Source organism: Olea europaea, chromosome 3, assembly GCF_002742605.1.
Source record: "Olea europaea var. sylvestris chromosome 3, O_europaea_v1, whole genome shotgun sequence".
In the NCBI taxonomy this organism is placed as follows: Eukaryota; Viridiplantae; Streptophyta; class Magnoliopsida; order Lamiales; family Oleaceae; genus Olea; species Olea europaea.
The window spans coordinates 1266271-1281463 of record NC_036239.1 but is presented as its reverse complement, the minus strand read 5'-3'; the positions used below and the strand labels follow the sequence as shown (position 1 = coordinate 1281463).

Genomic DNA, 15193 nt, shown 5'->3' with positions numbered 1-15193 from the left:
AAAAAACCAAACAAAGAAAAAAAAATTAAAGAATAAATTACGATTATAATTCCAAATTTTTAGAAAACTACAGATGAATCCAAATAAATTATTAAAAGAATAATTAACACAAAATGTCTCAACTTTTCAATATTATTGTGCAAAACTTTTCCACCTTTTATATATTTTTTTTTCAAGTTTCATCCTTATTTTCACATTTCATTATGAAAATCATCATTTCTTCCATTTTCTCAATTAGAAGTTTTAAAATGACGAATATGCCATCATATTTAAATAAAAGAAAAATAAAGAAAAGAAAAATAAATAACAAATTGTAACTATACTCCCAAAATTTTCAAAAAAGTACAAATAAATAATTTAAAAAAGAAAGGAATCAATGAAATGTGAAAATTCAAAAAAATGAAACGTATAGACTTTTGCACAATAATATTGAAAGGTATGAACGTTTTATGCTAATTATCTTTTTAATAATTTATTTGAACTTATTTGCATTTTTTAAAAAAGTTTGAAAATATAATTGCAATTTATTCAATAATTTTCCATAATTTATTTGAATGAGAGGGTATATTTGTAATTTACCTTTTTTAACTGAGAAATTGAATGAAAATGATATTTTTCGCAATGAAAAGTGAAAAATACGTGTGAAAATACAAAAAACTGAAAAGTAAGGACGTTTTGCTCAACAACATTGTAAAGTAATGACGGTTTATGCTAATTACCTGCCTTCAATATTTGCCATTAAATCAACATTGAAAACCTTAAGTCAGATGATATTTGAAAACTCTACGTACCCAAAGACATCAATAGAGTTCCGTGACCAAATGCTAGAGAGACTGTCGATTCTACCCAAATTCTCAAATTCGACATTGTAATTAGATAAAGAAACTTTTACTATTTATCAGAGATGGTCAGGTCATTTCGTCGAATTTAGTATTATATAACTATCTCTTTAAATGTAATTCTATTCGTGTCCTAAAAAAATTATGTTTTTTTTTTTTTTTTTAAATTAAACAAATCTTGGTCCTGCCAAATATCAAAAGACCAACACATGTAACGTCCATGGGCCATGCTATATATGCATGTATGACGAATGGGTTAGACTCAATGGCTGGGTTTCAGGGTGCGCCACGCCAAACACCAGAAATCCTGTTCGCCCGGGTCCGTTTTTCCCAAATTCGGATTTCGGGTCCGGAACCGGAGGGTCATTTGCTTTGGATGGATAAATCACTGTTTTCTTGGGTAACGTTAGGATGGTTTTGAAGTTTGACTATGACGACAAAACCAAAGTCCCTATCTATCTAACGTTCGCTCTCCGTTACTCCGTCCCAAGATTTGCATACGAAAGACGAAAAGATACATATATACATAGATACAAAGTCGTTCAATAGCTAACTCGAAGAGAAGAAGCTTCCGTTGTACAAGAAGAAAACTCTCTTTTGGCCTATTAATGGCGAGCAATGGGGCGTTTGAGGATGAACCAGTAGCCGAAGGGAGGTACTCCCAACTTCTGTTAGGGGATGATGAAATTATGAATCTTGAGGCAAATGAGTGTTTCAATTTTTCACCATTTTTCTCATCTGGTTACTCTCCGAAGTTACTGCGATTTGCTGATTATCAAAAGGAATGTAAAACTGGAGTGGCATGCAGCGATTCATCCTCGGCTTCTTCGACAAAAGCAAGCGACATTATCACATTGCCCAAGTCCAATGTTGTTGTTTGTGACTTAAATCCTTTTATGGGTTTATTGCAATTAAACTTTAAAATTAAATTTCTGGTTTTGTTTTTTGTTCGTGTAGAAAAAGAGAAATGTTTCAAGGAATCCTGAGGCGAATGCTCGGGCACCTGTCGGAAGCTGTAAGAAGACGAAATCAGAAAATTCTATTATCACCCGCTCTGCAAAGGTCTCACACACATATATATGAACCATGTGAAATTGATAATGCTAAATGCTTGATTCAAACACCTTTTTCTCCATGCATGATACAGGGAAAGAAGAAAGAAAAACTCGGAGAAAGAATTACAGCATTGCAACAACTTGTGTCACCCTTTGGCAAGGTTCATCTTCAGTTCTTGACACCCTCTTTAATAAACAAATCAAATTAGGTTTAAGTTTATGCGTTTGATCTGAAATCCTCCGTTTTCTTGCGTGTTTATGTGCAGACTGACACGGCATCAGTACTTCATGAAGCTTTGGGATACATAAGATTTCTGCAGGATCAGGTCCAGGTTCTCTATTCTCCATATTTGCAGCCTTCATCCTCCCTCACTGTAAGTTGTACCTTTTCTTGTCAGATATTTTTTATCTGAAATTTGTACTAAACTGCCTGCTTTTACCTTATTGTGCTCAGTATCGATATCAATCTGCTATAGCTACTGCTTAAGCCCCCGTTCGACAGCCCCTTTTTTTTGTTTGTGTAGAATGTGTTGAGTTTTTTAATAGTAAATAAATTTTTGGAGAATATGTAGTTAAAAAAATATGAAAAAGTTTTGTGTTTACGTGAAAAATATTTTATCGAGAGAATGTGCGATTAAAAATGAGTACGAGAAAAGCAAGTGCTAAATCTAGAAATCTGAAATCTGCTTAAACAATGTTTGATGGTCATTATTGAGAGAAAATAAAAATGATGTTTTAAATAATGATTTTTTGTAAAATGGTTAAAGTAGGAAAAAATTTTGGATTTATGTGTAAAATATTTTATTGCGTGAATATAGTTGAAAATGAGTATGACAATTAAAGATTTTTATTTTAAAGAGAAATATATGGCTAAATTTTGCAAGAAATGCTTCTTGGACATCGATTTGGAGAGATTATTGTTAATGATGGCCAAGAAATATGTATGTTTTCAGTCCCATCTCGAGTTCCTTAAAAAGTCAGCTATGTTGTGTAATGAGGAAATGCATGGATTAAGAGTAGGATAATTACAAGTAATGTAGTTGAATACCTAGCCTGACGTTTGTTCTTGGGTGGCTCTAGTATTTCTCGTTGATGAGCCTTCAAATAAAAAAGTGGCAAGGAGTGTCCTCAAAGTCCCTAAGTTGACGAGAAGGTTAGATAGGTAGAATGTCTATGCGTGTATTCAAAATTTGAGGGTGGTTTTTTTTTTTTTTTTTTTTGTAAGTTAGAGAGAGATGCTCTCAACCTGGTGAGAGAAATTCCCACTTGGTGCACACTTGTTCCTTGAGAATTCTAGTGATTCTTCTTGTGTTTTTTTTATATCGGTAAATGTAAATATATTGATAAAAAATGTACCATGTACAAGTACACTCGTCATACCTGGGCGAAACAATGTCCATAATCAAATACAAGTACACCGAGCATTCCCGAGCGAATCAATGTCCATAAACATAAACAACTACTCCGGACATACCCGGGAGAAACAAAAGAAGGCAAAATACATAAAAGATCAATGATCCACGGCCAAGGATTCGAAATGAATCAAGACATCCGAATACAAAGTAAACATGACTTTGTATACGTGTGTCTTGATCTGTCTCACAATGGAATTCAAGTCGGGTGAGGGGTCTTCAAATATCTTCCTATTCCTCGTAAGCCAAATGTAGTACACTGTGCTTACAAGAGCAATCCTCTTCGCCTCGTTAAGCCAAGTCCCACGGGCCTCCTTTTTCAACCACTTAAGAACAATAGCAAGTGTGGACATAGATCTTGTAATGCCAAGCCATCTCCTAATGCTCCCCCATAAGGAAGATGTGAAAGAGCATTTGAAAAAAAGATGCTCACAAGTTTCCTCAAAACAGCTACAAAAAACACACTTGCGATCGATATCCAAGTAGGGCAATTTATCTTTAATTAGGAGCTTAGATTGGGCCCCTAACCAAAGCATAAAAGAATGCTTCGGAGTGATGCATGGTTTCCAAACTTCCGTTTCCCAAGGCTTGAAAATACCTTTAGGTTTAAAGAAATCATAAGCAATTTTAGTGGTGAATTTACCACTTACAGAACTGCCCAGATTTTCAGTCTAAGATTGCAAAAACTGCTTACCGAATAACATAATTTTCTTGCCATAATGATCATCCCTTATCTGCCCATGAACCGGGCTGTTAATTGCAAGATTGGCATCAAAAAACCTGTCATTAAGGTCCTGTCGTGCAGAATTATTTCCAGCAAAAACCTATCCCATTCCAGCATACCGACCACGAAAGAAAATCTGTTGGGCAGCGCCATATTCACAAAGAGTGTCCCTAATTTCAAAAAGTTTCTTGAAGAGTGGTGAATGATCCTTCCTAGGGTGAACCTCCCAAATACAAGACCCATGAAGATACACATGATTGACCCACCAAATCCATAGGGAATCCTTTTTATTATGGATGTTCCAAAGGGATTTAGCAAGAAGCGCTAAATTCCAACTCTTCAAATCCTTTAATCCAAAGTCCCCTTCCTCCTTTGGTAGGCATATATCCTTCCACGCTACTAACGATTTTTTAGATCCCCAAAGGAATGTCCGACATAGGCTAACAATTCTAGAAATAATTGTAGCCAGAATAGGGAAAATAGATAGCCAAAAGCATTCAACTCCTTGAAGAACAGCCCTAATAAGTTCAATCTTGCCGGCATATGATAATGTAGAGGAATTCCATGCATCAATATATGATGTAATTTTATCAAGAAAATGAGCATAACCACTTACTTTGAGTTTGTTCGATGCAAGGGGGATGCCCAAATACCGAAATGACATACTCCCCCCAGGAACACAAGTTAATTCCATGATATCATTAATAATTTGTCCATGCACACCAGCTGTAAACAAGCTGGATTTAAGGACATTGAACTTTAATCCCGAGACCGAACCAAAATGAGAAAAACAATCCATGAGAATTTGAACCGATAAAAAATCTTCCCTCGCAAATAGCATCAAATCATCGGGCAAAGGCTAAATGGTTGATCTTTTGGGGGCACATTTAGGATGAAAGTTGAAATCACTATCATATGTGGCATCTTTGAGCAATCTCGAGAGGTATTCAATACAAAGCACAAATAGGAAAGGAGAAAGGGGATCACCTTGCCGAAGACCCTTCTCACCTTTGAAAAATCCATGCAAAGTCTCATTCAAAGCAATAGAGTATGATGTAGAAGTAACACACTCCATAATCCAATGAACAAATCTCGAAGGAAATTGCAAACCAACAAGGACATCTCTAAGGAAATCCCAACACACCGAGTCATAGGCTTTCGAAAGATCAATTTTCAAGAGGCATCGAGGAGCAACTATTTTCCTATTGTATTGCCTCAATAGCTCTTGGGCAAGATGAATGTTCTCCATAATACTCATACCTTCCACAAAAGCGATTTGCACATGATCAATAATGTCTCCCAAAATGGGTCTTAATCTTGAAGCAAGTATTTTAGCAACCACTTTATAAATAACATTGCAACAAGAAATAGGCCTATAATCACCAACATGTGACGTGTGATCCAATTTAGGCATCAAAGCAATTGCTGTGTGATTAATTTGTTTAAGAATACAACTCGGAGAGAAGATTTTCGAGATAGCCCCAACAAAATTATCACCAATAATCCCCCAAGCATTCTTAAAAAGACAAGAAGTATAGCCATCCGGCCCGGGAGATTTGTCATCCCCAATATCAAAAAACGCATCTTTTATTTCCTCATGAGAAACGTCCCTAACCAAGATATCACCTTGTTCCGGGGAAACCAAGGGACCATTTGAAAGGATATCTATGTCAATAGGTCGAGATGAGCATTTCTTCCCCAACAAGGAAGTATAAAATTTTACAAATTCACTAGCCACCTCATCTTGTGATGAAGTATACATCCCATCTTCTTTAAGAACGGTAGCAATAAAATTCCTCTTGGAATTCCTCTTAACCAATGAATGAAAGAACTTAGTACATTTATCACTTTCTTTAAGGAAGATACACTTTGCCTTTTGATAGTAAAAACTACGTTCCACTTCACATAAAGTAATGGTCTTCTTCCTCAAATTAGCAATCAAAATCTGAAAATCAGCATTAGTAGACTGATTATGAAGTTGTAATTGAGCAGATTCTAACTCATTTTTGGCCTCGATTACTCTACCCGAAATATGCCCAAAATGCTTGGAATTAAGCTCTTTCAAAGCCCTCTTTAATTTGCTCAATTTCTTGCAAAGAATGAATTGTTTTGTTCCTCGCAAATAAAAATTCCAGCAACCCCATATCAAATCATTGAAATTCACATACTTAGTCCACATGTTAAAGAACTTAAAAGGGCTTTTTATTCTTCCCACACGGTTATGTATAGAGACAATGCAAGGGAAGTGGTCGGAGAGACATCCGGATGGTAGGAAATTTGCTTCAACAAAAGCCTCATTTTGTATCCAAACATCATTAACCATAGCCCTATCAATTTTGCTCCAAACCGACCCATTAGTCCATGTGAAAAAAACAACCAATGAAGCGCACATCCGAGATACCCACGTTAAGGCAACGAGTTGCAAGATCTTTAATTTCATACGGGGTAACATCCGCCCCGTTGCATTTCTCATCAAACTTAAGCACATTGTTGTAGTCACCCATAATTAACCAAGGTAATGACACATTTTCATTTATCTCCATAATGGTATTCCAAAGAGGCATTCGGCTTACCATAGTGTGAAAACCATATACAAAACTTACAAGAGAAGCATAAGATATTACCTTGCAAGTAGTTTTAACATGAATAATTTGTGGATGAACCTCCATCACATCCAAAAGAACTTTGGATGGATTCCACAAAATTAAGATCCTTCCGACTTGATGTGTGCAAAAATTATTAACTTGCATGGAGCCAACAAATTTGTTCCGCATAATTCTCATCAACTTCCGGTCCTCTAACTTAGTATCCAAAATTGCCATAATGTCAATGCTATGAAACTTTATAAACTCTCGAATCCCATTTTGTTTGAAGGGCGGATTCATGCCCCTAATGTTCCACGAAGCGATCTTCATGAAGAAAAAGCAAGGGAAATTCCCTTCTTCTCAACAAAAATTCTGGTGGGGAGAAAGGTAAAGGCAAGGTTGCTGGTTCCTATCTAAAGAAGGTTGGAAACGATGGAAAATCTGTCCCAATTGCTCACAAATCTGTTGATAATGCAGCATGTATGTTGCAACAAATTGAGGAACAAAATGATTTGGCTAGGGATGGCGAAAATGACCAGCAACTTGGTCGAAAATCTGGACAGACAGCATGTGGACTGAAATTCTGGGCAGATTGTTGAGTAGAATATGGACGTCCAGCTAGGGGATAATTGTGCCCAGGTTGAAGTGCCGTTTGAGAAGGTTGTGAGTAAGAAAAATAGGGGTATTGGGGGAAAAAATATGCTCAGATTGAGCCCGGCAAATTTGGAAACGATGGGCCTCCCAACTCCATTGAAGCAGGTTCTACTAAAACTGGAAATGCTAAGCTCAAAGGCAAAGTAGAAGAGAAAAAGAAGTCGGGGCTTGAGAAGAAGGGAATTTCCCTTGCTTCTTCATGAAGATCACTTCGTGGAACATTAGGGGCATGAATCCACCCCTCAAACAAAATGAGATTCGAGAGTTTATAAAGTTTCATAGCATTGAAATTATGACAATTTTGGAAACAAAGTTGGAGGACCGGAAGTTGATGAGGATTATGCGGGACAAGTTCTTTGGTTTCATGCAAGTTAATAATTTTTGCACACATCAAGCCGGATGGATCTTAATTTTGTGAAATCCATCCAAAGTTCTTTTGGATGTGATGGAGGTTCATCCACAAATTATTCATGTTAAAGCTACTTGCAAGGTAACATCTTATACTTCTCCTGTAAATTTTGTATATGGTTTCCACACTATGGTAATCTGAATGCCTCTTTGGAATACCATTATGGAGATAAATGAAAATGTGTCGTTACCTTGGTTAATTATGGGTGGCTACAACAATGTGCTTAAATTTGATGAGAAATGCAACGGGGCGGATGTTACCCCGTATGAAATTAAAGATCTTGCAACTTGTTATCTTAACGTGGGTCTTTCGGATGTACACTCCATTGGTTGTTTTTACACATGGACTAATGGGTCGGTTTGGAGCAAAATTGATAGGGCTATGGTTAATGATGTTTGGATACAAAATGGGGCTTTTGTTGAAGTAAATTTCCTACCATCCGGATGTCTCTCCGATTACTCCCCTTGCATTGTCTCTATACATGACCATGTGAGGAAAGTAAAAAGCCCTTTCAAGTTCTTTAACATGTGGACCAAGCATGTGGATTTCAATGATTTGATAAGGGACTGCTGAAATTTTTATGTGCGGGGGACAAAACAATTCATCCTTTGCAAGAAATTGTGCAAATTAAAGGGGGCTTTGAAGGAGCTTAATTTCAAGCATTTTGGGCATAGTTCGGGTAGAGTAATCGAGGCGAAAAGTGAGTTAGAATCTGCTCAATTACAGCTTCATAATCAGCCCATCAATGCTGATTTTTAGATTTTGGTTGCTAATTTTGAGGAAGAAGACCGTTACTATATGTGAAGCGGAACGTAGTTTTTACTATCAAAAGGCAAAGTGTATCTTCCTCAAGGAAAGTAATAAATGCACTATCTTTTATTCATTGGTTAAGAGGAATTCCATGAGGGATTTTATTGTCTAGCTGGAAGAGTTTTAAGAGGAAATTGACCTAAGATCTAGCTTCTTGACTAATCTCTTTTATTGAAGAGTTTTAAGAGAAAATTGACCTAAGATCTACCTTCTTGACTAATCTCTTTTACAAATAAAAGCAAAAGTTTTGTCAAATGGGCTCCTAGACCATTTGCTTTGAGTGCAGTCCATACTTTTGACTTTAGGGTACAAGAATGGTCTTTCCTTCTAGTTTGATCTTTTCTATTCGTCTAGATCGATATATTTTGGTACCATCAATAGTTTACATGACTTGAAACTTTGGATATTAAATGATGAGTATACTGTAGCACGTAATAATTAGCATCTATTTTTGTGTTGTTCGTTGTATACAGGAGAATGGAGAAATCCGGGGAAGTAGTGAAAAACTAACGGATGATCTGAGAAGCAGAGGTTTGTGTCTGGTGCCATTGAAACTCACTGTACATGTAGCAGATTCGAATGGGGCTGATTTGTGGTCATCTGCTGCCGTTCTCAACAATTTTTCCTCACACTGATGAATTTTGGGTTGCCTTAGGCAAATTTTACACTTCGAATGTCGAGTTCTCTCTGAAATGGAAGCACTTGTAAGTGGTAAATATGTAAGATCGAGAAGATATTAATGTAAGTTTATTTTGTTTGGATTTTGTGGGCAGAAAGTTAGAAATCGAAGACGTGGTGGGAGTGTAACAAGCGAAGGAAATTGCGAAGGAAATTTTGTTATGTTTGGAGTAAATAGCAGTGAAGGTCCCAACCTTTGTCACTTATGGCACTTTTGTTTTGTTCTCAACCTTTAAAAAGTGTCATTTACATCCTCAACCTTTTATTTTGATAGTACTTAGGTCCCCAGTGGACAATTTTACCCTCATCTTTAAATACATTGTTAAATTTCATTCTAATGGATGATTTTACCATTATAAACAGAAAGGTATGTAAAAATAATTGGAACGGAGAGGGAAATCTTCGTTCCAAATGGTAATCATTTTCTTCGAGTTACTGGGAAAACCCAGGTGTGGTAATGCTCCAGCCTCAAAATCTATGTCGCCCGACACAAACTATTGAGATTAATTCAGGGATCAGTTTTTTATATTTAAAATTTTTGTGTAAATAAGAATAATTGAATGAAACTATTAAGAAAATGGAGTCGTGTTGATATGTACACATTTGTTATTCCTCGCCTTGGGTTTGAGGCTTTTAGCAAAACATATGAATCCATAATAGAAAGGGGAAGCCTTCCACTGCACAAGGGAGTTTATTCTTAGTCAATTCATACAGAGCAGTTACTGCAAAACACTCCTCAAAACCAACATATATAGACATCCCAAAATATGAAAATTATGAAGATAACTTATCGAGTTGCTCCATTGCAGAAACCACTTCACTAATGCTTTGGAAATTTCTTCTCTCCTTCAGAAGATTCTTGGCGAAGTTAAGAGCTTTTCGCTCACAATCTGCTCGTTTTTTAGCCTCTTTGATCGATTCAAAATCTGCAACATGAGCTACCCCAACAATTCTCCTGCAAGTCAATGATGTATGTTTATCATCTTTATATGTTTATCATCTTTACTTATTAACTATCTATAGTAATAAGCATGAAGGAGCATCAAATGCAAAAGGAGCAACAAAAGCTTGTGATGTACACACACTGATCTTACGGTACAAATTCTACACCCATCAAAGACACTGCACATGTATGAGAAAAAAATAACAGAAGGTCCAATAAAGTCGCAATGTTGAGAATCTGATTCACAGAGGAGAAAAGCCCATCTAACCTTATCATTTTGGCAGCGCCAAATCCAAGAGTGTCGTGGAAAAGTTCTTTCATGTATATCTGTTTGACCAGCAACTGTACGTCTGGATTATTATAAATAGCTGGAAGATATGCCTCTCCAGGACCATCCTTATGTTCATCCCAAAGAGCAGTAAACTTTTTATAGAAGAGATTCCAAGTCTCAGTTATAGTCTTCAAAATCCAGACTTTATAATGCTGCATTGAAAAAATTTTTTTACTGGATAAGCTACTTGTTAAAGATTTGCACACACAAACAAGAACAGTTATAGAGATGAAGAAAGAAAAAAACACAGAAGTGACACCAGCAATTTACAAGAATCAGAACAAGAATTGCTATATTCAAGAACAGGACAAATTTCCCAGTCAAATTCACTACGTGTATGAGCAGAAGATACACACTCGTAGTTTGACTTTTATTCAATAGGCTCTCTCTCTCTATACAACTATGAGTTTTCCCTGTGGTTTTCAGATAACGAGTACCAACCCCTTTTATGCAAGATATTAGTGCCCTATTTTACAATTAGAGCCAACACGCTCCTGTTGTTTTTTTTTTTTTCCCCTTCTTCACAGCAGTTAGCTCTCAACTAACTTTAAACAGAAATCTGTCATGGAAAAGAATACACACATTCCTAACAGGCATAATCAGATGGGAAATTTTGAAAGCAAAAATGACATGGAAGTTTTGGAAGAAAACCAAAAAGGAAAATAAATCCCAAATCTGGCCCTTCTTATTACTACCTCGTTAACAAGAGATTATTGGGACCTTAATCATGTTAGTTGGAGAGTAATGAAGCACGGAAAAAGAGGAACCAGTTAGGACACAACTTTCTCCTAAGTGACAAGCTCCACATTTCCTTTCAGCTGACATTTGCATCCACTACAGCTGAATTTATCAAAGTTAAAATCATCTACTATGCTGATATGCTGATATACATGATCTAAAAGTCAAATTCACTACGTGTATGAGCAGAAGATACACACTCAATAGTTTGACTTTTATACAATAGGCTCTCTCTCTCTCTATACAACTATGAGTTTTCCCTGTGGTTTTCAGATAACGAGTACCAACCCCTTTTGTAACTTTCACTCTCTATTTATGCAAGATATTAGTGCCCTATTTTACAATTAGAGCCAACACGCTCCTGTTGTTTTTTTTTTCCCCTTCTTCACAGCAGTTAGCTCTCAACTAACTTTAAACAGAAATCTGTCATGGAAAAGAATACACACATTCCTAACAGGCATAATCAGATGGGAAATTTTGAAAGCAAAAATGACATGGAAGTTTTGGAAGAAAACCAAAAAGGAAAATAAATCCCAAATCTGGCCCTTCTTATTACTACCTCGTTAACAAGAGATTATTGGGACCTTAATCATGTTAGTTGGAGAGTAATGAAGCACGGAAAAAGAGGAACCAGTTAGGACACAACTTTCTCCTAAGTGACAAGCTCCACATTTCCTTTCAGCTGACATTTGCATCCACTACAGCTGAATTTATCAAAGTTAAAATCATCTACTATGCTGATATGCTGATATACATGATCTAAAAAAAAGTTGCAAAGTTAAGCCTGCGAGGAGAAATTGTCTCCTGATGACAATGTTCATGAAAAAAACCACCATTTAGATATCACTACACAGGTATGTTTCATCTCCCTCAAGGCAATGCACAACCATTTGTGATCCCAATACACATATAAACACACTATTTGGCAGCCAGATGTACAATTACTCTACCCTAATGTCATTTTGGAAAGTCAAAAACACTATCCACTTCGTATAAATGACACCTTTCAAACGAAGTGTCTAATTCAAGAAATATAAACAATCAGAACCTCAACAAACAACTTGAACATACTACTTTTAATGTTTAAATGAAGTGGTCATACTGAGGATAAACTCTGCAGATACATTTTAAGTGTGTATCTGAAAACGGCTATTCCAGTTTACTCCAGAAACAAATTCGGCCAATAACCTCACTAACAAAATTGAATTTTTCACAGTAAATCTTGCTTTCAAACAAAAAATCCAGGGCACGGTAGATTTACGCGCACATGTCAATTATACAACAGAAATTTATTAATCTCAAGCAATTCCCTCTATCATAACATGGACAGATATAAGTAATTTATTTACTATATGCACGATAAGACTCTAATTAGAATGGAAGCAATCCAGCAAGCAACTATGAGAAGGAAAATTCTAGAAGATGCCATTTCTAAGGGGTTGGGGAGAGAGAGCGAGAGATGAGAAAACTGAATGACACTATAAAGTTTAGAAGTAAAAATATCAAGAAAAAACATATCATGGCGAAGCAGAGAGTTATTGCAGAAAACTTAAGATAGTCAGAAAATAAGTGATGATGAAAAGGAATGTGGAGTCAGAATATACATTTCGATCATTCCCATCGACAGCGTGTCCATCTTGTGCAAAGTAAGCTAAAATCAAATTACCAACAAAAGCTCCAATATCAAATCCCATTGGCCCATAAAAACCAAATTCAGGATCAATAACTTGAGTTGAATCTCCAGTCACCATGATAGAACCTGTATGGAGATCACCATGTATAAGAGCTTGGGCTCTTTCACAGAATCTGGAAGGTTACCAAAGAAACGTAAGGAAAAATTCCACATCTATTAAAAAATTAATAAAATGCAGTATAAGGAATCGAATTTTAACATTGCAGATTACTTGGATTTTAGCTCAGCAATTTCAAGCTTCAAAAGGTTATCCTCCCGAACTGCTTCGGCATCAGAATCAAGATAAGGAGATGTCCAATGGTTATGTTCAGACACTTTGTAAGGGTCAGAAAAGACAACCTGCTCAGTGAGTCTGCACATCTCCACATTTCCGCAATATTTAGCAACTGCACAAGTATTGAAGTACCAATGAGACATGCATATACAAGCATGTAATATGGTTAAAATTCAGTAACAAGGATGAACAGCCTAGTATTTATGTTCTGACTTCCAACATTAATTGACGTAGGAGCTAAAACTCATCAATATTTCTTACATAAACTAATGGTGAATTGGAAAGGATAAGAGGATAATGAGAGGACATGAATGGAAATGATAATGGTGCTGTTCAGAAACGATACGGTGTGAAGGCCATGAAACTGAAGTATGGAACAAAAAGTCAACATAGGAGACAGTCAAATTAGGTACCTTAGGGGTCTGTGAAGACTAAACAAAAAGCTACTGGCAGAATCTTCACATTCTAAAGTTATAATACAAGTTTCTGATAAACAATTGAAGTCAACTGTAGATCTAGTACAGGTGTTAGATGATCGTAAAAAGACCAAGCAAATTGCTTACCTGCACTTTTATGATCTGTTGTTGTAAGATACAGAAGGGACGTGTAGAATAGGGTTTTAGCCATATAGTCTGATACGTGCTCTGCAAGCAATGGATACTCAATCCCGGCAATCAACCCCTTTCTTAAGATTATATGAGGAGGCTCAATGTACTGCATACCAATTAAACACATCGAGCTGTCGAAATGGTAAACCTCAGGAACATGGTCAGGACACAAGCCACCATGCTCTTTTAGTGTGATTGCTTCAAAATAGGCACGTTCTTTTGCCATTGGCCATGACTCCCCTATACAACGAATATAAGGAAGAGCCTGCAGAGATTTATAAACAGTTTGAGAAGGAACAGTATTCATAGTTTTCCTCAAGGTCATTGAGAGATGATATTTGATCTATATGAAAGAAGCTTTTAACTCTTAACATCTTCCCCATGACACGCCTTCAGGTTTTAAGGCACTTGATTTAGAAGTTGTTCTACATATTAGACACCCCAATATGTAAATGTGTTAGAGAACTCTATAGCTTTCTATGGTTGATTAAAACTTCGGCGTGGTAGATTTTTATCGTGAAGGTTTGCTAGAGTAAGATGACAATAGAGTATCAATATTATTTAAATCCTCATTCTATAAGACATTACATAAAACAACAACAAATATGTAAGAAACTTCAAGAATGCTGGTGTTGTCTTCTTCTCTTAATTCTAGCCTCCTTTGCTAACCAGGATGGAAGGTTCCACTTTGTTCTCTCGCTTCTTATTTTGCAAGTCAAAATAAAGTCGGGAAATGCTGCCCCAATCATTCTCCTCCCAAGAAAATCTAGAACTAATATGGACCAAAAACCCTCATCTTTCTCAATCAACACTAGCTAGCATGGATATACAAAGAAAATTGATGAATTTCAGCCCTTCGATATTAAGTCTGATTGATGGAGCCATATCTTGCAATCAAATCAAAGTAACATCATCTATCTTTGATTTTCAACACATTTTCTTTTCTTGGGAGCTTAAATGTAACGAGAACATGCCGAATAATGGCTAGCAAAAAAATAAATATATAAATAAAAGAAAAACTTTTTAGTTTTTACTCTAGCAAGTCGGTCGAATTCTAAAAAATGATCTGAGAGCACAGATCTTGTTACCTGTTTGATAACTAAGGAGCCTGATGGGCTAATAACAATATACACAAAATTGAGATTTCCATCGCCTACTTCTTCAATTTCCAGCTTATCAAACTGATTGCCCAGCTTCTCAGCCAGTACTGGAGTTGCCTTCACGTATTCCACCAATAACTTCTCGTCCAGTGGCCGGAATCCATCAGAAGCCATACCCTAGTGGTGCACAGTGTAGATAATAATTGAGAAGACTGAAAACCTGAGACTGTAATGTGAACTTTGATTCGAGAAGGGTAAGAAATGGAAGAATATGATTGGTGAACGGAAGGCAATGTCAATCGAATAAGAGCTGTGCGACACTCATAAAAAGTAATAAAGT

At 36.3% G+C, this 15193-nt stretch overlaps 2 protein-coding genes across 2 annotated transcripts; one reads left to right on the top strand and one right to left on the bottom strand.

Moving 5' to 3' along the window:
• Positions 1-1176: 1176 nt before the first annotated feature.
• On the top strand, positions 1177-9336 carry LOC111391208 (transcription factor bHLH154-like). Its single transcript, XM_023016373.1, has 5 exons — positions 1177-1708; positions 1797-1901; positions 1987-2055; positions 2161-2268; positions 8962-9336. The coding sequence occupies exons 1-5, from the start codon at positions 1448-1450 to the stop codon at positions 9121-9123; spliced, it is 705 nt and encodes a 234-aa protein (XP_022872141.1). The 5' UTR covers positions 1177-1447; the 3' UTR covers positions 9124-9336.
• A 476-nt stretch (positions 9337-9812) lies between these two features.
• On the bottom strand, positions 9813-15193 carry LOC111381057 (methylthioribose kinase-like). The gene is made up of 6 exons (XM_023004767.1): positions 14842-15193; positions 13709-14018; positions 13083-13257; positions 12783-12984; positions 10378-10592; positions 9813-10121 (listed from the first exon to the last, which is right to left on the bottom strand). The coding sequence occupies exons 1-6, from the start codon at positions 15025-15027 to the stop codon at positions 9941-9943; spliced, it is 1269 nt and encodes a 422-aa protein (XP_022860535.1). The 5' UTR covers positions 15028-15193; the 3' UTR covers positions 9813-9940.